General features: G+C 46.3%; 1 protein-coding gene across 5 annotated transcripts; it reads left to right on the top strand.

Annotated features, from left to right (window-relative positions):
- Positions 1-1,203: 1,203 nt before the first annotated feature.
- TIMELESS (timeless circadian regulator) lies at positions 1,204-25,765 on the top strand. Of its 5 annotated transcripts, none has more exons than XM_027106683.1 (29): positions 1,204-1,322; positions 9,772-9,934; positions 10,089-10,242; positions 10,535-10,649; positions 10,744-10,806; positions 11,090-11,191; positions 11,369-11,524; positions 11,769-11,902; positions 12,097-12,184; positions 12,468-12,644; positions 13,008-13,225; positions 13,472-13,575; positions 13,719-13,888; positions 15,730-15,864; positions 16,328-16,479; positions 17,548-17,645; positions 17,738-17,858; positions 17,965-18,166; positions 18,438-18,583; positions 19,204-19,289; positions 19,378-19,495; positions 19,585-19,667; positions 20,608-20,750; positions 20,946-21,123; positions 21,205-21,273; positions 21,397-21,515; positions 22,706-22,918; positions 23,045-23,156; positions 25,581-25,765. In XM_027106683.1, exons 2-29 carry the CDS (start codon positions 9,850-9,852, stop codon positions 25,625-25,627), a joined length of 3,588 nt encoding a protein of 1,195 aa, XP_026962484.1. In that variant the 5' UTR covers positions 1,204-1,322; positions 9,772-9,849; the 3' UTR covers positions 25,628-25,765. The 5 variants fall into 5 exon arrangements, with proteins under 5 accessions (XP_026962484.1, XP_026962483.1, XP_026962481.1 ...); XM_027106682.1 differs by lacking the exon at positions 25,581-25,765 and adding an exon at positions 23,297-23,973; XM_027106680.1 differs by lacking the exon at positions 25,581-25,765 and adding an exon at positions 23,263-23,973.

The following is a 25,765-nucleotide window of genomic DNA, read 5'->3' as shown; positions in this document are numbered from 1 at the left end:
GATGGAGAGAAGTGGAGGAGATGAGGCATTCCAAGAGTTGGTAGAAGCAGCTGGGCATGGTGGACGAAATGGAGGTATCAGCCCCAGATCAGGATGCCAAAAAGTTTTGGAGTAGTTTACCCGAGGGTGTAGCCTACTTATCTCAGAAATGCTTGCCCCAGGGACTTGGGTGGGGCAGTAGCTCTGAGAAAAGTGAACACTGGGGTTTGAACTATTCTATAAATCCACATCAACCTATCTACATCCACTGGCTGGGTTTTGCGTACATTCTGGCATGATGGATCTGTTTGGAGGCCCTGGGCCACTGAGCTCCCAACCTAAGCAAAAGGTGGGTGAGCCTAGAATCTAGAAAAATTAAGTAGCTTAACTGTTCTGCCTGACACACCCGCAATGTGGCCTCCAAGCAGGTGGTACTTAAGCCCAGAAGAGCTCCCTAACGCCAAAACAGGAAACCTGATGCCTGGAGCAAATGCAGAGGTAGGGGTGGGGGACATAGGAGGAAAAGGATTTGACCCTCAGTTTTAATTTAGAGCAGCCCAAAACACTCTTCAAATGGCATCCTTCTGCTTTTATCACTAGTTCTATAGTCTTCTTTATTTTCCATTTTTGTGTGTGTCTTTTCATTTTTCTCTCATCTGTCCTTTCATCTTCAGCAAATCTAACCCTTTACATGTCCCAGAAATTGATTCCTTCCATTCAAATTTTAATTATTCACAAGATATTATTTGTTTGATCCCTATTTTCTTTTGTTGTTGGGAAAATACACTCATCTCAACAGAAGCCAGAGGAGACCCTGACCTGACGATGAATACTTGTGTTGACCTCTTCCTTTTAGGAGCCTCCTGCGTATTGCGCAAGCTTTAAACCTATACCTATAGTAAGACAGACACCCCAGTCCCGCAAAAGACCACTCTTCCACGTAGCTGAGCTCTCCATTTCCTCACAAATAAAGCCTAACTTTTCTAACTAACCTTGTTAAGACTTTGGAATAATCCACTTGACTAGGTGCAGGGGAAGAATGTTTGTAAATTCACCTCTAATCGGACTTAGATCCCAATTATCTTAAGTCAGCAGGAAATCCATTGTGCTGTGATTTGGGGCTCAATATAAGGGATCGACTCAGATAAAAGAATACTTGTACTCGCTTCCCTTTTCCTTACTTCATCACCAACTCCCCCGCCCGCTCGGGGTCACATGGACCAGCCCCGCTCTCCCCGCCCATCTCCTCACGTAGGCGGGGTGTGGTCCAGCCCAGCCGGGTGGCGGGAAATGCAGCGGGAGGTGCTGGCTCCGCGGGGACCCTGAGGACCGGCGGGGAGCGGGTGAGTGTCTGGGCGAGAGGGCTCAAAGCGGACTGCGTCCCTTCGAAGCCGCGGGGGCTCTTCTAGGAGGCGCGGAGTTCCCTTTCCGTCACCCGGTTTAAAGGCAGGGGGCGGGGCGCGCGCTTTAGGTGCGCACGCGTCCCCACCCCGCGTCCTGTGTGGGAGCCGCAGGGTTTCCAACTCTCCTGGGACGTCCCCTCGTTTTCCCGACGCCATTCTACACAGATAGATCCTCACGCAGCGGTGCGGCTGTGATGGGAAGGGGCTTGAAACCCTTACAATAAGACAGAAGCTTCCCGGGCATTTCCACTTCGGAATTTTCCATCCAGTTCAGACCCGAAAAAAATAGGTGTCCAGCTTGGTGGTCAGCAGGAGCTGGGATTCACTGGTCGCTTGACTTAAATCTTGAGTTTTTATAAAATGGATTTCTCATTCCCTTCCCTCCTTTCCCTCGGGTAGAAGGCTTAAGGAGGATACAGCCTCTGCTTGGGTTTGTTAGACGGACCATCAGTCGTTAATTAAGCTCCTTCCCTTGAGTCTCTCAATTCTTGGCCCTTCGTGCTGCCACTACATAATTACCGTTTTAAAAAGTCAATCTGGTCATTTCAGATTAAATTTAAAACTCCTCTTTGGCCTCCCACGGTCAAGTTTATATCCTTAGGTGGGTGTCCATGGCCTTTGGCAGTCTGACTCTGATCCTCTCAGCTGATTTTCTAAAGCTCCCTATCATTTTTTTCTATCTCATGCACTTGACTCCCAAACCTATAGAAAGGGTGTGTCTGCATTGTGCTCTTTCATGCTTTGGTACCTGTGCTCCTGCTGTTCCCTCGACTTGAAGTTCTTGCCACTTCTCCGCCAGGTGAACTTCTCTTTCAGGAGCTCAGTTGTCCCGCTGAAAACCTCTATTTCCAGCCCTCCTGGGCCAAAGTAGTCACTTCTTCCTCTGTGTCCCTGAAGTATTTTACCTCCCTCTATTATCAGTGGCACTTATACAACTGAGTAAAAGGTTACTGAGCTCCTAACATGTACTGTGCCGTGTGCTCAGTACCAGGTGGACAAGATGAATAGAACAGAGTTCCTGCCCTTAAGGAACTGGAAGGAAGAACACATGTAAATGAGTCCTCTGCAGTTACAGGGTGACAAAGAAGTCTGCCCTGGCCTCCTTACTCCTCTCACTCAGAACTCTCTTGAGTAAGTTTATCTACTTTCACAACTTGACACACCACCTTACATCCTGATGCCTCCAAATCTCCAGCCCCATCCTCTGCTCCCTCAACTTCGAAACTTGTCTACTTCAGCTTAGAAAGCATGTGTTGAACACTTATGATACCTGCCGTGGCCCGGGTTCAAGCCCTGGTTGGGGAACTGACATCCCCCAAGCTGTGTGGCAGGGCTACCAAAAGAAGAAAAAGATGCAAGCCTGAGGAGCATCATCTCTTAAGGAGGAGTACAGGAGCAGCCAATGTGAGGTCAAGGAAAGGTGTTTGTTTTGTTTTGGGGGTTTTTCCCACCCCCTAAGATGGTGGAGCTTTGAGCAACTCATAACATATGGGAATGGAGCCAGTATAAAGAGAAAATTGGAAACAAATGAGGAATGAGGAAGAAGCAACTGAGGGACGAGAAGTAATTGATCATTCACAAATGGAGGGCTTAGATTCATTTGAAATATGTATGTTTTTAGGCTTGGGTGGGGAGAATTGAGACAGTTCGTTTCTGATGATCTCAGTTGTTCTGAGAGGAAGGGACCTGAGACACCAGCTGAGAAGTGTGGGAAGCAGTGGAGTAAAGGGGCTTGAGGGTAACGGTGAAAGTTAGAAACAGCTGTTCCTTGGGAAGAAGAGGGAGAGGACCAGGAACACAAAGGATTTTGTGTTCAGGATTTTGTGGCTGAGGACCTGTTCAGATTGGAGACCACATTTGTTGTGTATCATTTTGCAGGGTTGTTTGGTTTCCTCTAGCAAATCTGAGTCTAGATTTGAATCCAGGAGTCTAGAAAGCAAATGGTTGCATTGATCTGCGGTTGGGATCTTTTGCAGAGTGAATGCAGTAAAAGGAAAAAAGATTGAGACCTTACAGAGAGTGATATGTTTAGTGATACACCAGTAGGATATGTGCTCCTGCTTGTGCGACCCCAGTTTGATCGTTTTGTTTTTCAGCTCAGAAATCTTCAGTTAGTCCCAGGCTTATGTTCTAAATCCTTGAATTGATAGACAAAGACCAAGTTTTCCCATAAAGTCGGTTCCAACCCTCTTTTCCATTTTTTTCCTAAGACTCCTCTACTCATAGTGGCTCCCTCTCTGGTTTTACTCTGGCAAATTCTCTGCTGAAGTTCCTCTCCTCCTCTCAGCTGCCTCAATTCTATGCAGCCTTCACAGGCCCAGTTCTAATCACACTTTCTCTGACAAAACCTCCTTGGCCACTTTAACCTGAAAAGAGCCCTAGTTTTTCAGAATTTTTTTTTAAATATCACTTACAGCTAGTACTGACTTTCTTTTACATTGTTTCTTCTATATTAGGTGGGTTTTATTTCTGCAACTAAATTCCTTAAATTTCTTTAGCACTGCAGCCACTGCACCTGCACAGCACTATCTTTTGCCTAGGAGGATTTTCGTAAGCACTTAGTGACTGACTATAGAGTCCAATAGATGGAGAGGAAATTAATATTTTGAGAATTCTTTGTGTTCAACACTCAGTATAAGTGTTTGATATCAGAGCTTCTCAAACTTTTGTGGTGAACGACCAGTGTTTCCCCCCCCCCCCCAGGCTGTTGCAGGCCAGTACTTTTCTTTCTTTCTTTTTTTTCTAGCTTTATTGTGATATATCACTTGAAATATAAAGTACTTTTCTAAAATAGTAGAACTAGAATCGTATTATTAGAAAAATTAAATTACTAGAGAAATAACGTGAAAAAAAGACATACAGAATATAGGCATTTTTACTATTAGATTCAACAAACATCAACTGCATCAAATTGCTATAAGATGTTCTAAATGCTTATGTTTTGTTTTTGTCCATATCTTGATGCAGACTGCTAACAGTTTGTGGACCAGCAATGGTCCGTTGGTCCACAAATGACACTGATTTCCATGATCTCATTTGAACCACCTGCTACGTATTTTTCTCTGCGTACCGATAAGGAAACTGAGGTTTAGGTTAAGCCACATGCTCAAGATCACCAACTTAGTACTGGACAGAACTGGAATTCAAATGCCAAGCGTCATTCTGTTCATACTAGTGAATCTCAGAGCTGGTTCTTAGAGCAGGGTTGGTTTGGGACAGAGTTTTTTGCTTGGTTTTATTTTGTTTTCAAGAAATGTGTTAATTTTCTATTTTGAATTGCAAGCGTATTTAATATTTTATCCTTTATTTTCCTTTGGTTCTTGCATTTTGAGGCCTGCATTTGAGATGATTATTGCTTCATCTCAACTGCTTAGTACTTAGTTGAGTGAGAAAAGTAACTAACATCCCTTTTAAATGTCCAGATCTGCTTTGTCTAAGGTATTTGACAGAGTTCTCATCTGTCTATGATAAAATGTGAAAATGCAACATAATGAGTTTTTTCATAAAATTAAATGTATTAAAGGACTGTACTTTATTCTGGGATTTTTGTCCTTCTTAGGTTTTTGTGGGGTTTTTTTGGTGTTTACTGAAAACAATGTATAGTAATTGTGTGGGTGTTTTTTATAACAGCTGTATTGAGATATAATTCACATACCATAAAATTCACCCTTTTAAAATGTACAATTCACAGAGACATGCAACTGTTACTGCCAGCTAATGTTAGAACATTTTTATCACCCCCAAAAGAAACCACATAGGTCCCTACTAGCAGTCACTCCCCATTGCCTCCTCTCCCCAGTGCCTGGCAGCCACTAATCTACTTTCTGTCTCTATGGATTTGCCTATTCTGGGCATTTCATATAAGTGGAATCTTACAACATGTGACCTTTTGTGTCTGGCTTCTTTTATGGAACGTAATGTTTTCAAATTTCATCTATATTGTAGCGTGTATCAGTACTTCATTCCTTTTTATTGTCAAATAATATTCCATTGTGTAGATATACCACTTTTTGTTTATCCATTCATCAATTGATGGACATTGGGGTTTTCCACATTTTGGCTATTATAAATGCTGCTGTGAACATTGGTGTGCAGGTTTTTGTGTGGACGTACATTTCATTTCTCTCAGATATGTACCTAGGAGTGGAATTGCTAGGTCCTATGGTACCTCTGTTTTAACGTTTTGAGGAACTGCCAAACCAACTTCCACGGCAGCTGCACCATTTTACAGTCCTACCAGCAATATACGAGGTTTGTGCGTCTGTATTTTTTTTTAATTGTCCTTAAGTTACAAAATTTAGAGTCTGCCACCTTAGGTTAGTCTCCCTAAATTGAAAAAAAAATTAAAGGCCCATCCATGAAATCCAGAAGTTTGGAAACAACTATATTACCCCAGTCAGTATTTCAAAACAAAGCAAACAGAACAAAACAAAAAACTCAAAAAAACCCTATCTAGAAGGTCATCAATTAAAAAAATGATGAGAACTAACTGCTGATTGTTGAATAAAGTTGTAGACCACCTTTGCATCTTGATTTTCCTTCAGCATAATAGTCTTGTATATGTTAAAGCAGTTCCCAATTATAGGATCATTTGGCGAGCGTTTCCTAAATACTGTTCCTGTGCCCCTTCTCGCCAGCCCCTGGAGTTTCTGAATATTTGGACAGGGCCTAAGCAGGTATCCTAAGGTGGTTTTAAAGTACAGCCTGGCTTGAGAATGACTGTTTAGGTAGTTGGGACATTGAGGGTATAATGTTAATGCTTTTACTTGCATGTTTTGTTAATTCTAAGATAAACATTTTTTCAGGAAAAAAAAAAAAGAATTTCTTTTTTCTCTTGGTTCTTTGGCAAGCCAGAATGGCTGGTTTTCCTGTTTTGCCTTTGTTCTTGGTCAAAGAAGTGGCATGGGGAGAATTATTTTCAAAGTAGAAAACTCAGGAAGGAGAGTAAAGTACTCCGATTAGAACAAAGAGAAATTAAAAGCTTGTATATATCTGTTCTGTCCCGTTGTCCTGAATAGCACTTGTGGTTTCTCCTTTTCCCTCTTTGTAAGAGGAAAGAATTTGGTGGTGGTAACTATCGTGAGCCCATGCTCACTATGACTGTAGTGAGCCCTGTGCTTAGTCATTAGCTGGGGGTCTGCCCAGGAAGAGTAGGGCTGAGGTGGGTCCTGGAGGTGCTGTCAGCTAACTGCATTCTTTGCAGCTGAATGGAAAGTTCTTTCTTGAGAAATCTGAGCAGGCACTTCCATGGCTGCCACAGTATCCTTTACCTTATTTCTCAGATAAGGAAGCTAAGACTGACTTGATGAGGAATAAATGGGCCGGTAGGCAGTGAAGCCAGGACTCTGACCCCACCTTCTGAATGTTGTACTGTTCTTTCTATTACACCAAGTTGCATTTAACAGTTTCTACTGAATGTCTATCTTATGAAAGAAATTCAGTGCATTCAGAAATGCATAAAACATTTAGTAGAGGAGAAAAGATGTACTCTAGGTTATTGTAACGTAAAGGAGTAGTTCAGGGCTTCCGTGGTGGCGCAGTGGTCGAGAGTCCCGCCTGCCGATGCAGGGGACCCGGGTTCGTGCCCCGGTCTGGGAGAATCCCACATGCCACGGAGCGGCTGGGCCCGTGGGCCATGGCCGCTGGGCCTGCACATCCGGAGCCTGTGCTCCGCAACGGGAGAGGCCACAGCAGTGAGAGGCCTGCGTACCGCAAAAAATATATAATAATAATAAAAAATTTAAAAAAAAGAAGTAGTACAGTGCCAGAGGAGGAAGTCCATTTAGAGTGATATGTGCGGTCAGATCCTGTCCTGCTGTAGGCTATCAGGGAGAGCTTCGTGGAGGAGTGGCATTTGAGCTGGATCTTGAAGGTCAGGTAGGCTTAGAACTTTTGGAATTAAGGGAGGTGGACCTTCCAGAAGGAGGAAGCAAGGTTTAGAGAGCGTGAGGGGGCTTTGTGTCTTGGAATGTGTATGTTTATGTTCCTGGGTTGGGGGACTAGATAGCCAGAGGAGGCACCTGAGGCATGGATCTAAGAAGTGGTGGGTTGGATGGGTAAGTGTGAAGTAGATATAAGACAGATAATCAGATTATAAGTGGTTTAGGAGAGGAAGATGAGGCCACACAGACTAGGTGAGTAGCTTCTAGATAACGGCATGAAAAGAGAGTGAACTGTAAGTTTTCTGTCCCTGGCTCTTTTTTTAATAGTATGTTTCCACCAGTGAGGGCTGGAACTCCTGTTTAGAGCTCTTTTATTCCAGTTCTAATGAATAGGCCCAAGACTGCCAGCTTGCCTCATGTAAACCCAGCTTGCCTGGGAGCTTTATAATAGTCATCTTACCCATTTCTTCCTCTACTTTGCTTGTTGCTCTCTGGTTCTGTCAGAACTGCAGGGGATTAGAACCTGAAGTCTTAGCTCTCTTACATAACCTCTTCCCTTCTCACATCTGCAAGGATGCTCCTTCCCTATCTTCTTTCCCCTCCAGCTTTTATTTAGGTAGCCAGGTAACAGCAGTTACCACCTCTGTTATTTTTGCCTTTCAGGTAAACCAATGTGTTGAAAGCAGAGGTTTGAGTACTCTGCCGGGGCCAGTTTTACAAATATTGAATATTAGAATTGGTCTGCTCTGTGTGTGTATGTGTGTATACACCAGTGGTCTGTCTGGAAAAGCTAGATGTATCTTTTTTTTTTTTTTTTTTTTTTTTAAGCTAGATCTATCTTGGAGGAGAGTCACAGATCTCACACACTGCACCTGCCTCACTGGAGCCCAGGTCTTAGGGTCTGCAAGTCCCATGAGAAAGGGCAGTGAAGGCAGGTATCCCTTCAGTTTTCCTGGTCATTCTGTGGTTTACTGGCTCACTGTTGCTGGGCTGAGCGGTCAGAAAGGAGATTAGCACTGGGTAGGGGAAGGGAAAGCAGCAGCCTAGAGAAGTAGCCCAGTTACATAAATGCATGGAGATAACATCAGGCATTAAACCTTGGTCCTTTGGACATGGCCCATTTCTTATTTCCTGTGGGGGAACAGGGGTGCAGTTGGAGGTACGTATGGAACAGGGAAAGGTGTTTTTAGAGGAAGCTGCTGCGTGCTGAGAGTGTGGCTGAATGTGACAAGGGGATGCATAGTGAATGTAGAGTGTGTGTGTGTGTGTGTGTGTGTGTGTATGACTAGTGTCAGGTTCTGAAACATCCAGGATCTGTGCCTACTTGATTATCTGATGAGGGTTTAGGGATCTTAATAAAAGGGGGTGTGCTTCAGAAAAGGAAGATGGTTCTTCTGTGGAGAGGGACAAGGAATTTAACTAGTTCCTATTCTTTTTCTCACCCATTCTGTTAGGTACTGGCTTCTACTAAGATCACCAAAATTTAAGAGTAACTTTGGGGAGGAGAGTGAAGGAACTTTCTTTACACATCCCCAGAGCCTCAGAAGCCTCAGGGCTCCTGGGATATATCAGATCCTCAGTGGGATCACTGTACAGTCAGACCTGGGTTTTCTCAGTTCTTGTGGTACAGAAGAGCTCTAACTGTGTGGGTGGAAGCTGGAGGGGGACCGGGTCCAGCAATTTTTTTATTTTTGGCCATGCTGCGCAGCTTGTGGAATTAGTTCCCCAACCAGGGATTGAACCTGGACCCTTAGCAGTGAAAGTGCTAAGTCCTAACCACTGGACCGCCAGGGAATTCCCCCAGCAATTTTAAGGCAGAGGGAAGCTCATTCTCCCACCTTCTCACAAGGCTGCAGAGCTTTCTCAGGGTGAAATTCTCAGAGTTGATGCCCTTTGCTAACCAGCCTTTCTTTCTACTAGGTTATCTAGACTCAGACATACTGTTTCTACAGTTTCAGACCTGATTTAGAGGATGGGATGGCTTAATTCTTAGTCTCGGAGCCTCCTGGGTAGAAGTCTTAACTTAAAGCTTTCCCCGGGACTGGGAACAGCACTTCCGGTGCTGACAAAAGTGAAACATTTGAGGACCTTGATCAGAATACTCAGAGCATCAGGGTCCTGCCTGCTCCCCCCCTCCCTTTTATGGGGAGGACCCTACATTTGTTTTGTTTTGGGGTTTTTTTTAGATTTATTTATTTGTTTATTTTTATTTTTGGTTGCATTGGGTCTTTGTTGCTGCACGTGGGCTTTCTCTAGTTGCGGCGAGTGGGGGCTACTCTTTGTTGTGGTGCGCGGGCTTCTCATTGCGGTGGCTTCTCTTGTTGAGGAGCATGGGCTCTAGAGCACAGGCTCAGTAGTTGTGGTGCACAGGCTTAGTTGCTCTGCAGCATGTGGAATCTTTCCAGAACAGGGCACGAACCCATGTGCCCTGAATTGGCAGGCGGATTCTTAACCGCTGCGCCACCAGAGAAGTCCCCCACATTTGTTATCTTTCCTTGTCTCTATAGGCCTCATCATTTCTAGCTCCCTTGGCTCCACCTGCCTTTCTTCTCTAACGGCTGGTCCACTGATGTGTGGACTTGTACATGATGAATTGTGAACTTCTAGCCACATGCAGTGCTCTTGGGTACTTGGAGGGAGACACTTACCACAAGGAGCCAGATTGCTTAGGTGAGTCGCTTTTTGAGGTAACAGGTTAAAAAAAAAACAACACTTGCTTGAGTCTAGGTCTTTTGAATTTCTCAAGCCATGGGTGTGAAAAGCACATGGGCCTGGGTAGAGCTTCTGCCAGGGTTCCATGTAAGTGTTTATTCTGTCCCTGAAGAGAGTGTGAAGGATTTGATCCGCTACTTGAGGCATGAGGATGAGACGCGAGATGTACGGCAGCAGCTGGGGGCAGCGCAAATCCTGCAGAGCGACCTCCTACCCATCCTTACCCAACACTGCCAGGACAAGCCTCTCTTTCATGCTGTTATCAGGTTGATTCCCCAGCTTTTTTTTTTTTTTAATTGAAGTATAGTTGATTTACAATGCTATGTTAATTTCTGCTATACAGCAAAGTGATTCAGTTATACATATATATATATACATTCTTTTTTATATTTTTTCCATTATGATTTATCACAGGATATTGAATATAGTTCCCTGTGCTATACAGCAGGACCTTGTTGTTGATCCCCCAGCTTTTTAACATATACTGTGTGCCAGCCTTTGGTATTTGTGCCTGGTGAGGAAACTGAACAGCTTCTCCCTCCTTCATGGTCTCCCCAGGCTGATGGTGAACTTGACACAACCAGCCTTGCTCTGTTTTGGCAGCGTGCCCAAGGAGCCCAGCTTCCGGCACCACTTTCTGCAGGTGCTAGCGTACTTGCAGGCCTACAAAGAGGTGAGGTTTTCCTCCAGAATCCCGAGGCAGAGTTTGGGGGCCGTGGGAAAGGAGAGGGTGGGGACTACTTAAGGTCCATCCCCCTGTTTTGTAGGCCTTTGCCAGTGAGAAGGCTTTTGGAGTCCTCAGTGAAACTTTGTATGAGCTGCTGCAGCTGGTGAGTCTCCGCCTCACAAGATCCCAGGGGACAGTTAGCGCCCTGCTCCTTCCCTGGGCAGAACCCCAGGTGGGGCATCACAACATGCGGGGTTTGGAGATACGGTCCCAGTCCTCAGGGGTACAAGTCCAATCTGCTGTCTCTGCTGCCTCGGGACTACTCGAACTCTTCCTTCTTTCTTTTTAATCCTGATTCTTCTCTGTGCCTCTCTCGCCCCATCAGGGTAGATGCCTCCCGCCTTCCACAGGGGGTCTTGTCCTCTAACTCTCCTTCTTCTGACCAGGGCTGGGAGGAACGGCAGGAGGAAGACAGCTTGCTGATTGAGCGGATCCTGCTGCTGGTCAGAAATGTTCTCCATGTCCCAGCCGACCTTGATCAGGAGAAGGTGATCTTGGCTGGTCCGAGTTCTTGTGCTTGATTAGGTTGGGCTGCCCCTTTTTCGCTGTTCTGTCCTCTGACGAAACTCGGGAGGGACCTTCGTCAAGGAATGAATTAGAAAACCTCAAGGCAGGGCAGTAGAACTGACTGATCTCCCCTTTCTCCCTCACCACTCATTGCTCAGAGGATCGATGATGACGCCAGTGTCCACGACCGGCTTCTCTGGGCGATTCACCTCAGTGGCCTGGACGACCTGCTCCTCTTCCTGGCCAGCTCAACTGCGGAGCATCAGTGGAGCCTCCACGTGCTGGAGATCATCTCCCTTATGTTTCGTGACCAGGTGAGACACTCACCTGTTGCCTCAATCCCTTCCCTCATGTCCGTTTCTGCTGTGCAGCCGGAATTGCTCTTGTATCATGACTGAAATACCTGGGGAAGGCAGGTGCCAGGTGGAATAGCCATGTCTTAAGTACAGGGTCCCATCAACAGTCCTATTTTGTTCACTCTTTCTGTCCCCACTAGGAGTGAACTCAGAATAGGAAATGACTGTCCTTCTGACTCTTCCCTCCTTGTTCTAAATCTAGAACCCTGAGCAGCTGGCAGGAGTGGGGCAGGGACGCTTAGCTCAGGAGCGGAGGACAGCTGTGGCAGAACTGGAGGTGTTGCGCCAGCGAGAGATGGCAGAGAAGAAGACTCGAGCCCTGCAGCGAGGCAACAGGTGAGTGGTGCAGAGCCACTCTACCCATGTTCCCATTCCTGCACTACGGAATGCTAGGGCTTGGGCCAAATGCTAAGGCAGTGGTGACGAGAGCACTTTGCAGTTACAACATGCTCTGATGTGCTGCTGGAAGAGAACGGGGATGGAACCTCCAGAGAATTGAGGAATCACCCTGGACTTTTTTTTCTCTGCAGGCATTCTCGATTTGGGGGCTCCTACATTGTCCAGGGCTTGAAATCCATTGGGGAGAGGGACCTCATCTTTCACAAAGGTCTCCACAATGTGAGTCTGGTCCCGTCAGGGGTGGGAACATTGTGGAGTGGGGGACCTTTACCTCTCTGGAGGTAAAGCTTCTCTGTTCTTGGGCTTAGAAAGTTGGAGACCTAGGAGAAATAGAGCTTTTGGCATTGTCTTTACCTGCATCTTCACTTAGTACCAGAGGGAGAGCACGTTCTACCTTCTACAAGTTTCTTCTGAGAAAACTGTAGTACCAAGGATGTGTAAAGAGCTGCCGGGGAGGGAGGTGGTTAGGAGTAATTCTAATTCCCTCAACCTACATCCCCAGCTCCAAAACTACACTTCCGATTTGGGAAAGCAGCCCCGACGGGTACCTAAACGTCGCCAGGCTGCCCGGGAGCTGTCCGTGCAGCGCCGCTCTGCCCTCAACGTGAGACTCTTTCTCAGAGACTTCTGCTCTGAGTTCCTGGAGAACTGTTACAACCGGCTCATGGGCTCGGTGAAGGTGAGAGCCTAGGAAAGATGGAGTAGAGAGGTGATTGGGGTAGTGGTGGGTAAGAAGGGCAAGCTGGGGAGGAACCCATGGAAAGCTGCCCATGGAGAGTGGACTAGTAGGTGAGACGGATGTAGGATGCCCCTGAGACATGGTGACGAAGTCAGGAGGGAGGGGGTTATCGATATGACCAAAAAAGCTCTAGAGATTGCCGCAGAGGAAGGGGAAGGGAACGTGGGGAGAATGAGAAAGGGATGGAGATTTGGGTCCTATAGTATTGTTACAGTGGTGTCCAGGGTCCACCTGGTCATCATAGGACAGGAGGAAGTTGGAAGCCCTGAGGTCATGAAGTGGTCTGTTTTTCCTTGACATCAGGACCACCTGCTTCGGGAGAAGGCTCAGCAGCACGATGAGACCTACTACATGTGGGCTTTGGCTTTCTTCATGGCCTTCAACCGAGCTGCCTCCTTCCGGCCAGGCCTGGTTTCTGAGACCCTCACTGTCCGCACCTTCCACTTCATTGAGCAGAACCTCACCAACTACTATGAGATGATGCTGACCGACCGCAAGGAAGCCACCTCCTGGGCACGCCGGTGAGCGGGAGGAGAAGTGGGGTCAGAGTGGGCATCTTGGCCAGGCTGGGAATCTGAATGCCTGAATTCTGGATGGTACTTTCTGTCCCGTCTCAGGCTTCAGGTGGTCAGCTGGGGAGCAAGGACTGGCTGGGTCATTGAGTTTTTGATGGAACTGTTTTGGCAGGCGAGGGTGCAAAGGGTGATACCGTTTCCACGAACCAAGGTCCTAAGCTGTCCTCCGTTTTACCTCTTTCCCTCTCACAGGATGCACCTGGCTCTAAAGGCCTATCAGGAGCTGCTGGCCACAGTGAATGAGATGAATGCGTCCCCAGATGAGGCTGTGAGGGAGAGCAGCCGCATCATCCAGAGTGAGGCCTCGCTTGGTCTCTGATCCCCCCTTCCCTGCCTCTTGATCCGAATCTCACTCTTCCCGGACCCAGCTTCACCCGTCTCTCCTTTCCCCAAGCTTTCCAGGTCAGTCCTTCCATTCCTTTCTCTTCCCTGTTTCTAGACAACATTTTCTATGTGATGGAGTACCGAGAGCTCTTCCTGGCACTCTTTCGAAAGTTCAATGAGAGATGCCAGCCCCGCTCTTTCCTTCGTGACCTGGTGGAAACCACCCACCTCTTCCTCAAGATGTTGGAGCGGTTCTGCCGGAGCCGTGGGAACCTGATGGTGCAGGTACTGGGCAGCCCAGGGTGTGGAAAGAGCTGGGGAGAAAGGGTGGGGGACAGAAAGGACAGGGGGCTCTTTTTCCTCACATTTTCTGTAGCTTAAGCTGGTCTGTTAGAACTACTCTGAACGAAGGGCAAGAGTTTCGTTGGTGTTGCCAATGTAGTTCTGCCTTGTGAGTCTCCTCTCATTAGGTTGATCCCTGATCTACCATAAGTATCTTAATTCATTCAGGAAACATTTATTAAACACCTGCTCTGTGCTAAGCACATGAACTCTGGGGGTTCATAATTTTATTTTATTTATTTATTTATTTTTTGATGTGGACCATTTTTAAAGTCTCTTTGAATTTGTTACAATATTGCTTCTGTTTTGTGTCTGTTGTGTTTTTTTTGTTTTTTTTTTTTTTGGCCACGTGGCATGTGGGATCTTAGCTCCCCGACTCGGGATCGAACCCACACCCCCTGCATTGGAAGGCGAAGTCTCAACCACTGGACTGCCAGGGAAGTCCCAGGGGGTTGATAATTTTAGAGTTTAGTAATTATGCTGTGCTATTTCCTGGTTATACTTCAGAAGCACTGTAATGAGATAGAAAGGACCTTACATTAAAAGTCAGAGGTCTGGGGACTTCCCTGGCAGTCCAGTGGTTAAGCCTCTGAACTTTCACTGCAGGGGTCCAGGTTCGATCCCTAGTCAGGGAACTAAGATCTCACATGCCGCATGGTGCAGCCAAAAAAAAAACAAACTCGGAGGTCTGGGATCTCATCCTGTATTAGTTACTGTTAGAATAACTTAAGCTGCTTGTGTGAGTCCTGATCTTTAAAAGTTGGTTGTAACATCTACCCATGAGCCTGAAATGAAATAATAAATGAAAAGTCTGGGACAAGAAGAAAACCTCAAGGAATTTCTATCCTGGAGACACAAGGACTCTGCTTTGTAAAAATTTTCCTATAATTCTATTTGCTATAGGTTAAAACTCAGTCAGAACTGGGCTTGAAAGGGGCTGTAGTACCGATGAGCCTTTTCTAAAAGGTCTGTTTACACTCGGAGCTCTGTTGTATTAGCAGTACTAATAGGTTCTATCATTTATCGAGCGTTTACTATGTCTCAGACGTTGTGCTAAGGTTTCCCTATAATCCTCACAATAGCACCAGGGCACATGCGCAGAGTGGTTAAGCACCTTGTCCAAGGTCTTGCTGGTATATGGCTAGCATCAATACTTAAATCCTGGTCTGCTGGAATCCAGACTCATGCTCCTGACCTTTAGTGTGTTTATAAGTTCCTTGAATAAAGGACGAACCTCATTAAGGGCCTCACAGGCCCTCCTGTTTGCCCACAGCGAAGACTGGTTCACAGCCATGAATTGGGGGAGTGGGGTCGGGGTATTGATTCTCATTCTCCTGCCTTTCAGGAGAAAAAATTGTAGTTTACATTTGCAGAGTGCTTTGCATTTAATAAAGCCTTTTCATATAGAATTTTTTATCCTCAGAGCAAATTTGCTCATTCTCTAGGCTTCTGTTTAAGGTATCACTTCCACAAGAAATGAGTCACGTGCTGTTCCTGGGTTTTGCTATGGCGTTTTATGCTCAGCCATGTTCTAGGTCTTATCCAGGCTGTAGTGTCATTTACCTGTCTACTTACCTGTCTCCCCCACTAGGCCACAAGTGCCTCAAGGGCAAGGAAATGTGCTCTTCACTGCTGCTTTCCCATTGTCATTGAGTAGCACATAGTGGTCACTCGGTGAATGTCTAATTAATTCAGACATCTAATTAATTAGTTAATAGAGGACATTGATGGGGAAAAGGCCTCCCTAGCTCTTGTGCCATCCTAACACAGTTCCTTCTCTGTAGAACAAACGAAAGAAGAGAAAGAAGAAAAAGAATGTCCTAGATCAGTCCGTAGCTTCTGGTAATGTCCCCTACAGCCCAGAGGAACTGGAGTCTGTGTGGCCCTCCCTGGCCGAGCAGCTACAGTGCTGTGCCCAGATAAGTAGTTGCAGAAACTCTCTCTTTCTTTCTTTCTTTTTTTTTTTTTTAATATTTATTTTTGGCTGCGTTAGGTCTCCATGGCTGCACGCAGGCTTTCTCTAGTTGCAGCAAGTGGGGACTACTCTTCATTGCGGTGCGTGGGCTTCTCATTGTGGTGGCTTCTCTTATTGCAGAGCATGGGCTCTAGGTACATGGGCTTCAGTAGTTGTGCCGCATGGGCTCTAGAGCGCAGGCTCAGTAGTTGTGGTGCACGGGGTTAGTTGCTCCGTGGCATGTGGGATCTTCCTGGACCAGGGCTCGAGGCCGTGTCCCCTGCATTGGCAGGTGGATTCTTAACCACTGTGCCACCAGGGAACTCCTACTCTCTGTTTCCTGAGGGTAGTGCTCTGGGCAGGCTCTCTGGGTCTCTCCCCCCACTGCCCCACCAACTGTTACCAAAGCTTTAATAATCCCTCTCTAGGATCCTGAGCTCAGTTTGGACTCCATGGTTCCCTTTGATGCGGCCTCAGAGGTGCCCGTGGAAGAACAGCGGGCAGAAGCCATGGTGCGGATCCAAGACTGTCTCCTGGCTGGCCAGGCCCCACAGGCCCTGACCCTTCTTAGGTCTGCCCGGTAAGAGCCCCGCCTACCCGTCCTCCCACATCCAGCCCCTGGGCTTTTGGGGGCAGGGAGTGGCTTTCACTGTGGCACAGGGTTCTCAGTCTTCAAGAGAGAAGTTCCCTCAGAAGCGCTGGGGCTCTGTACAGGGTACTGAGTCCTGGGGAGTTTGGGTTGGTTTATTGGGAGGTTTATTATTTGTTTTTGTTTCATTTTTGAGAAATATCAGCACAGTTAGTTGGGGAAAAAAAATAAAGTTAATTCTATGAGCCAAAGATAGCCATCATTAACATTTTGATGAGTTATCTTCCAGAGTTTTTCCCTCTGTGTTATATATAGACATATCATATACACCTTCTTTTACAAGATTGAAATATTGCAATACTGATTTATAGTATTTTTTTTCACTTCTCAATATATTGTGAGCATCATTTCTTTTTTTTTTCAAATATTTACTTATTCTGGCTGCACCGGGTCTTAGGTGAGGCACGTGGGATCTTTGCAGCGGCATGCAGGATCTTTCAGTTGCAGCGTGCAGACTTCTTAGTTGCAGCATGCAGACTCTTAGTTGTGGCATGTGAACTCTTAGTTGCAGCAGGCATGCAGGATCTGGTTCCCCAGCTAAGTTTTGAACCCAGGCCCCCTGCATTGGGAGCGCGGAGCCTTAGCCACTGGACAACCAGGGAAGTCCCGTGAGCATCACTTCTCGTCAGATATATTTCTGCAATTATTAATGGCTTTAAAACACCATTGTGAAAACAGCGGCAAATAAATAGATAAATAAATTTATAAAAACAAAAAACACCATTGTGTGAATATGTACATTTGTTCAACATTTGTTCAAATGTCACGCGTTTAGATTATTTGCCTTTTCTTCCTGTATGATTTTCTTTGCAGTGTGGCTTATGAGGGAAAATTTCCCTAGAGTCTTTGTTTCATCTTTGAAATAACAGTCTGTATTCTCTTTCCAGCTGGAAAATAAAATAAGTCTAAATTCCTTCTCCCACTTCAAATTATAACTGAGATATTATAAAAAAAAAAAAGATATTATAAAAAAAAGCCTTTTTTCTCTCTGTGCTCCAGGGAGGTGTGGCCAGAAGGAGATGTGTTTGGCTCTCAGGACATTTCCCCAGAGGAGGAGATTCAGCTGCTGAAGCAAATCGTCTGGGCCCCGCTTCCCCGTGAGTCTCCCATTTCCTTCTCATCTCTCTCCTTCCAGCTCTTCTCTAGCTCCAGCGTCACAGACACCCAGTAATCCTCGGTCTTTCTATAGGGCAGCAGGGACCAGAGGAACAAGGGGCGGAGGAAGAAGATGAAGAAGAGGTGGAGGAGGAAGAGTTGCACATGGTCGAGGTGTTGGAGAAAGAATTTAACTTTCTGGACTACCTGAAACGGTGTGGGCCGGGAGGATGGAATTGGTGTCAGGGTGGAGACCGTGGGGCTGTGAGGACGACCACACGTCCTCACGCTGACATCCTCTCGCTCCCTGTCTCGGTGCAGCTTTGCAAACTCAACTGTCATCCAAGCCTACGTGCTGCTGCTGCGGAGCTACAAGCAAAATAGCGCCCACACCAACCACTGTGTCGTCAAGATGCTGCACCGTCTGGCCTATGATCTCAAAATGGAAGCCCTGCTTTTCCAGCTTTCCCTCTTCTGCCTCTTCAATCGTCTGCTTAGCGACCCTGCGGCTGGGGCCTACAAAGTAAGGAGATACCAAAGAATGGGGTTCTAGAGGTGTAGGGGAGTCCTGGGGTAAAAGGTTAGGGGATAAAGTGCCCTGAGCCGTGTCAAGGCTGAACGATGAGAGAACGGTGAGGAAGTAGACAGGCAGGTTGAGGGAGCTGCAAGGGGAAGGATAGAAGAGGCTGAGCGAGGAGGGGGCAGCTGGGAACAGGCGTAGAAAAAAATACCTAAAGGCCCATGTTTATGTACATTTAGGCCACAGGCCTCACAGCAGTCTCCCTCTCCCTCAGGAGCTAGTGACTTTTTCCAGATACATCCTGGGCAAGTTCTTTGCACTGGCCGCAGTCAACCAGAAAGCCTTTGTGGAGCTGCTGTTCTGGAAGAACACAGCTGTGGTTCGAGAGATGACTGAGGGCTATGGCTCCCTGGATGGCAGGTGAGCTTGAGGATGGGGAAGGCTTGGCGATGGGGAAGGGGGTGACACAGTCACAGAGTGTCAGAGCTGGAAGAGCTTGCAGATCAGTTGGTGTAACCTTTCTTTCCCTTTCGTAGGTGAGAAAACAAGCCCCGAAGGTGAAATGCTTTACCTGAGGTCACCTGAGAGAGGAACTGGGATTGACCCTAGGTCTCCTGTCTACTCTAGTTTCCTTCTTCACCAGCGTTCAGAGGGGCAGTCAGAGTGGGGTGGCCCCCCCAGAGAGAGTCTGTATGTGCCTTATCCCAAGATGTGCTGGGAAGCCATAAGGATGCATAGAAATATTTGTCCTCTTTCCCTGAGTATCTCAGCTCCTCTCCTTTCACTCTTCTCTCTCTTTCCCATAATACTCTCAGCCCCTGCAGTGTCAGGTTCCATGGGCCCAACCTGGAAAATCTTAGTTTGACTTTTGGGTTCTTAAGTGGAAGGAGAGTAAGAGGAAGGAAGCACACCTTAGGCCTCTGCTAGCTGGCTCCTTTGTGGTACCTGCGTTGCCCTTATTCCTTTTAGAAGAGAAGACCTTTGGTCTCCTCTTTTTGAGCCAACAATCTACATGCTCCCCTTCTCCTTTCCCCATTTAGATCTTCTAGTCACAGACCCCCTGTGTGGAGCCCAGAGGAGGAGGCCCAGCTTCAGGAACTGTACCTTGCCCATAAGGATGTGGAAGGTATGAGGCCTTGAGGTCTGAAGAGCATGAGGAGGGCAGCCTGAGCTCCGGGACCCCTCTTCACTGCCTCACTCCTCCTCCACCTCAGGTCAGGATGTGGTGGACACCATCTTGGCACACCTGAAAACTGCTCCTCGGACACGCAAGCAGGTCATCCACCGTCTGGTACAGCTGGGACTGGCTGACAGCGTCAAGGACTTCCAGAGGTAGAGGCACATGCTTTGGAGGGAACTGAGATGGGGAATCCACTCTTCACTCCCTGAGCTCCCCCTTCCACTGACACCGCCCTGAACAGGAAAGGAACCCAGATTGTACTGTGGACGGAAGAGCAGGAGCTGGAGCTGCAGCGGCTTTTTGAGGAGTTCCAGAGCTCTGATGGTAAGTGAGGTGGAAGCTCAGGGAACCTCTGAAATGAGAGCCAAGCTCTCAGTTTCTTTTCCTGCTGCTTCCTGTTCCCAAGGAAGGCTTATCCTCTCCTTCCTGTCCACTTGCTCTGTTTGTGGTGTCATTTTTGTTTGTTTTTATATATATATATTTTTTTTATTATGTAAGTTACAGGTATACAATATAGTGATTCACTATAGTCACTAATTTTTAAAGGTTATACTCCATTTATTGTTGTTATAAAATATTGGCTGCATTCCCCATATTGTACAATGTATCCTTGTAGCTTATTTTATACCTAATAGTTTGTACCTCTTAATCCTCTACCCTTATCTTGCCCCTCCCCCTTCCCTCTCCCCACTGGTAACCACTAGTTTGTTCTCTATATCTGTGAGTCTGCTTCTTTTTTGTTATATTCATTCGTTTTATTTTTTAGATTCCACATATAAGTGATATATAATATTTCTCTTTCTCTGTCTTACTTATTTCACTTAGCATAATGCCCTCCAACTCCATCCATATTGCTGCAAATGCCAAAAATTCATTCTTTGTATGGCTCAGTAGTATCCGTGTGTGTGTGTGTGTGTGTGTGTGTGTGTGTGTGTACCACATCTTCTTTATCCATTCATCTGTTGATGGACACTTAGGTTGCTTTTATACCTTGGCGATTGTAAATAATGCTGCCATGAACATTGGGGTGCATGTATCTTTTCAAGTTAGTGTTTTTGTTTATTTTTTTGGATATATCCCCAGGAGTGGAATTGCTGGGTCATATAGTAATTCTATCTTTAGTTTTTTGAGAGACCTCCATACTGTTTTTTGTGGTGTCATTTTGGAGTGAATTGAGCTATAGCCTCTTTCCAAAGACCTCTGTTTCCTTTACTAATCCCTTTCCCCTGTTGCTCTTGGGCATTCACACTTTCTTTCTCTTTAGATATCCTGGGTAATATCATGAAGAACATCACAGCCAAACGCTCACGGGCCCGAATAGTAGATAAACTGCTGGCTCTGGGGCTGGTGGCTGAGCGGCGGGAGCTGTACAAGAAACGCCGGAAGAAGTTGGCGCCCTCAAGCTTGGTAACAGTCTTACCCTGGCTCTGCCAGCTGGGCCTGCCCCCGCTGAAGTGCTCCTTAGAAGTAGCCCACCCAGATTCTTCCTGTCTCAGGCTCTTCTGAGTAGATCCCCCCAGCGTGGTGGTCAGGAACCAGAGGACTCCACTCAGTTCTTCGTCTTGTCTCCTTTTGTTCATTACCCACCCCAATTAATTTTAGCCTAATGAAGAGGAGTCCTTGAACGATTTTTGCCAGGAAGATCTAGAAGAAGAGGAAAACCTGCCAGAGGAAGAGAGTGAAGAGGATGAAGAGAAAGAGGAGGGCTCAGAAGCAGAACAAGCCCACGGTGGCTCCGTCCTTTCAACTCAAAACCTTGGGCAAAACCTGCATCAGGAAGGTGAGGGCCCAGTTGGGAGAGATGTCTCAGGTGGTGGGGTTGGTTGTATGGGCCAGTTATAAGTTTTCCACCTTCCCTTAGGCTTTTCTGCTCCCCTCCTGTGGCTCCAGAACTGCCTCATTCGAGCAGCAGATGATCGGGAAGAGTTTGGTGAGTGGATAAATGACGGTTTCAGGAGGACTGGGGTCTGGAGGCTGCTGGAGACCTGGTTGTGGGATGGAGGGCCAGTTCTTTCTTCACATCTTCACCATGTGACCATTGACCCTGTCCTAGGCTGCTCTCAGGCAGTTCCACTGGTGCCACTGACAGAAGAAAATGAGGAAGCAATGGAAAATGAACAGTTTCAGCAGCTGTTGCAAAAGCTAAGGGTTCGGCCTCCTGCCTCTGGGCAGGTAAATACACCAGTTACAGCATCAACCAAGCATGTTGGTGCTACTTTAAGATACATCTGCTCCTCCTCATTTCCTGTCACCTCTGACCGTGACTCCTGCAGCAGCTGTCTTGCTAATCTCTCCAATCTTCCCTTCTCCTAAACCCATCTTCCACACTGCCCCCGAGTTATCTTTCTAAATTACAGTTTTGATTATATCACTCCCCTGATCAGAGCACTTGATGGTTCCCCACTGTTAGCAGGACAAAGTCCACAGCCTCCGGGGCGGTGTCTCTGGCCTTGGCCAGCCATTGCAGCCTCACAGCCACGTCACCACACACCTGCCTGACACTACAGTCATCCGGAGCTACTTTCAATCCTCCAAACAGTAGGCTTTTTCATACCTCCAAACAGTTGATCATGCCAGTCCCCCTACTGGAAGGCTCCAGCCTCATACACAAGGTGGCAGATCACCCATCTTTCCTGATGAACACTCCACCCAACCTTGAAGAGTTAGTTCAGTTGTCACTTCCTCAGAGAAGCAGTCTCTATCCCTCCTTCAACCCCCCCACCCCGACACGAAAATTCACAGATATTCAAGTCTCGTATAAAATGGCATAGTATTTGCGTATAACCTATGCACATCGTCTCTAGATTAATTGTAATACCTAATACAATGTAAATGCTATGTAAATAGTTGCCAATGTGCAGCAAATCCAAGTTTTGCTTTTTGGAACTTTCTGGAATTTTTCATTTTTTTCCCCAATGTTTTTGATCTGCAGTTGGTTGAATCCATGGATGTGAAACCCTCGGACACAGAGGGGCAACTGTAATCATTTTGGTGGCTGTGATTTGTTCATTCCCTTAATATAGCCCCAATCCTGTGGTGTTACAGTACATTGGTTCTTTCTCCCCTTAGATTGTGAGTTCCCTGAGAGCAAGGATCATATCTGACTCACCTTTAGATCCCCAGAATCCATTCATTTACTTATGTAATTAACAACTGTATTTACTGGGAACCTCCTGGTGTATCAGGCACTGTGTTAGACATTGGGCACATACTGGATAAATAAGCAATAAGTAGAGTTCACAACCCTTATGGAGCTTCACCAATGTAGGCTCATATTTATTCAATGAATAATATCAAAATCTGGTGGACTAGAGGCTGCTCCTTTCCCACTACTCTCATTTTCAACTTCTTTGCCCCTGTAGGAAACCTTCTGGCGAATTCCAGCCAAGCTGAGTCCCACCCAGCTCCGGAGGATGGCAGCTTCTTTGAGCCAACCAGAGGAGGAGGAAAAGCTTCAGCCAGGATTAGAACCTAAGGTCCCTGGAGAGCAAGGCCCTGAGGAGGAGCACCGAGCACATGCCCCGAGGGCCCTCCTGTCAGCCCGGAAAGAGAGAGCAGGCCTGCTGTCCCCAGAGGGTAATACCAGGACCACTTATCTATTGAGTACTATTGAATACTTACCCAGCCCTGTGACCAAGAGGGCTGATAGGGTATTTGAGACTATGAGGACCTAGTTCCCTAATTTTATGCCTCTCGTGGTCGTTCCAGAGGAAGGGACTGATGGTGGGAAAGAGCAGCTGAAAGTGGCACCCAAGAAGCGACAGCTGTTGGACAGCGATGAGGAAAAGGAGCAAGATGAGGGCGGGAGCAAAGGTAGGAGGGTCTGGTCGGGATCTGCCTTTTCTTCTAACCTCTAGCACTCTTCCCTCCAGTCCTGAAGGTAAATGCTACCATCCTCCTTCCCCCTTAACAAATTTAGATATCCTGTCTTCTCACCCCTGTCACTCCCATAGCACCAGAGTTGGGAGCTCCAGGAATCTGGAGGAAGAAGAAGCGGTTTCAGATAGAGGATGACGATGAGAGCGACTGAAGAGCCAGATGCCTAGAGGCAGAGACAGACCCATTTTTAAGTGGTGAATTTAAATCTTGAGTTTGGAGGGGCATACAGGACCTGGAAACTCCTCTTACTGGACAGAAGCCGTGGAGCCCTGGGCTTCCCCATGGATCTAGGGTCCAGGAAATCCAGGCAACAGTGTTGGCCTCCTGTTCAGTCACTTCTTGCTCCTCCCACTTTTATCAGTGTGCCTCAGTAGCTCTCTGGAGACTTATTCCTTTTCTTCTTTGGTTAATAGCACACCCTGGCAAAGGAGAGGAGTGAGTGAATATAGAAGGCACCTTGGACCCCTGTTACTGGTCTGTTCCTTTTGGCTTTCTGCTGGAGGTGGGTCACAGCACTAGATGGGGGGTTTTGTGACATGATGAGTGGGGATGTTGCACCATTTTTAAAAGGCACTAGACGAGCCCATCCTCATTTTCTTTCCTGTGATCACCCGCTGAACACCAGATTGAGCCCAGTTCCTAATGTTGAAATAGGGTTGGGATGCAGTACTCTTCAGATGATGAGCGTTTTTGGTTGGTGTTTGGCATTGAATTAAACATGTAAAATTAAAAGTTGCCAATGTTGATCTGACTTGCCAATCTGTCTAAATACCTCAACCCTCCACCTGCTATGTTCGTTTAAGAACTTTTAACTATTAGGGTTAAAAGAGACTATCAGCCTTCCCTTTTCTCTTGCTTTCCCTACATGAGACACAGAAAAACATACTCACCTCAAGATCCTTTGTCTAGGATAAATCTTCAGGGTAAAAAGAGTATGCATCAGAACAGGTACATGAAAAGATACTCAATGTCGTTAATCAGAGAAGTGCAAATCAAAACCACAATGAGATATCACCTGATACCTGTCAGAGTGGCTATCATCCAAAAGAACACAAATAACAAATGTTAGTGAGGATATGGACAAAAGGGAACCCTTGTACACTGTTGGTAGGAACATAAATTGGTGTAGCCACTGTGGAAAACATATATATGTCAATCCCAATGTCCCAGTTCATCCCACATCCCCTTCCCCCCTTGGTATTCATGTTTGTTCTCTACGTCTGTGTCTCTATTTCTGCTTTGCAAATAAGTTCATCAGTATAATTTTTCTAGATTCCACATGTAAGCAATATTATACAATATTTGTTTTTCTCTTTCTGACTTCACTTTGTATGACAATCTCTAGATCTATCCATGTCTCTGCAAATGGCACAATTTCGCTCCTTTTTATAGCTGATTATATACCTCAGTTATTTGTTTGTTTGGCTGTGCAGGGTCTTAGTTGTGGCACACAGGATCTTAGTTGCCACGTGCAGGATCTTTAGCTGCGGCATGCGGGATCTAGTTCCCTAACCAGGGATCGAACCTGGAGCCCCTGCCCTGGAGCCCCTGCATTGGGAGCGTGGAGTCTTAACCACTGGCACACCAGGGAAGTCCCATACCTCAATTGTTTAAAAAAGTATGCCTCAGGAAGAAGGAGACACAAAGGGAGGAAAAGCCAGTTTGTCAGCCTGGGGCATAGGGGAAGTCTGGGCAAGAAAGAGATGGGTAAACATTGCGAATGTCATGTCCTTCCCAATTCTTGTAAACCATTAGCTTCCTGGCCCTCTTATGTTTCCAGCTGTGGTAGAGTGAAGGTGAGATTCAGAAAATAGTCATTCAGATTAGGGAGAGCCCTAGGTCAGGGATGCATTTGGACTGTCTTGTTTCTCTAATTTGTCTTTTTTGCCTCCCATAGCCTCTGAAGGTAGAGGTGAAGCTATGTCCAGGGTAATTGGAGTTTTCAAGGGCTAAGACACATTTTACCAGTTTGAGTAAAGTATAGAAACTTTGCGTTCCCTTAGATCTCTTTACATTCCCCACTTATACTGTAATTATCTTAAATATTTCTTCTCTCTATGCTGAGAACCACATAAGGCAATGTTATAATTTTTACTTAAATCACTTAACATGATTTAGAAAACTCATGAGAATAAGATGGTATATTATTATACATATCTTTCACTCTGTTGCTCTTTTTTCATGACATTTCAAGCTTTTTTTTTTTTTTAATAATTTTCTTTCTGTTTAAAGAAATTCCCTTAGCCATTCTTTTAGAGTAGGTCTGCTGGTGACTAATTCTCTTAGTTTTCCTTAATCTGAGAACATCTTGATTGTACCTTAATTTCTGAAGGATGTTTTTGCTGTGTTTTCTCATAGAGGGAACTTTTCACACCACCAAGCTGTTGATTCTGCCAGTCTCCTAGCCCATCCTCCAAGAATTGGCTCGAATGTGCTTTCTTTTGTGAAGCAGTCTGTGTCACTTTTTTTTTTTTTTTTAATGGTGGTGTGCGGGCCTCTCACTGTCGCGGCCTCTCCCGTTGGGGAGCACAGGCTCCAGACAC

Source organism: Aethalodelphis obliquidens, unplaced genomic scaffold (assembly GCF_003676395.1).
Source record: "Aethalodelphis obliquidens isolate GAN/ISIS:26980383/991018 unplaced genomic scaffold, ASM367639v1 scaffold8, whole genome shotgun sequence".
In the NCBI taxonomy this organism is placed as follows: Eukaryota; Metazoa; Chordata; class Mammalia; order Artiodactyla; family Delphinidae; genus Aethalodelphis; species Aethalodelphis obliquidens.
This window is presented reverse-complemented; position numbering and strand designations above follow the sequence as displayed.

Coding starts and splice junctions, on each gene's coding strand:
- TIMELESS (XM_027106680.1), top strand. CDS start 9,850: ATGATGAATTGTGAACTTCTAGCCACATGCAGTGCTCTTGGGTACTTG. Junction 16,480..17,547: donor ACCCTTCTTAGGTCTGCCCG/GTAAGAGCCCCG, acceptor TCTGTGCTCCAG/GGAGGTGTGGCCAGAAGGAG. Junction 18,584..19,203: donor TATGGCTCCCTGGATGGCAG/GTGAGCTTGAGG, acceptor TTCCCCATTTAG/ATCTTCTAGTCACAGACCCC.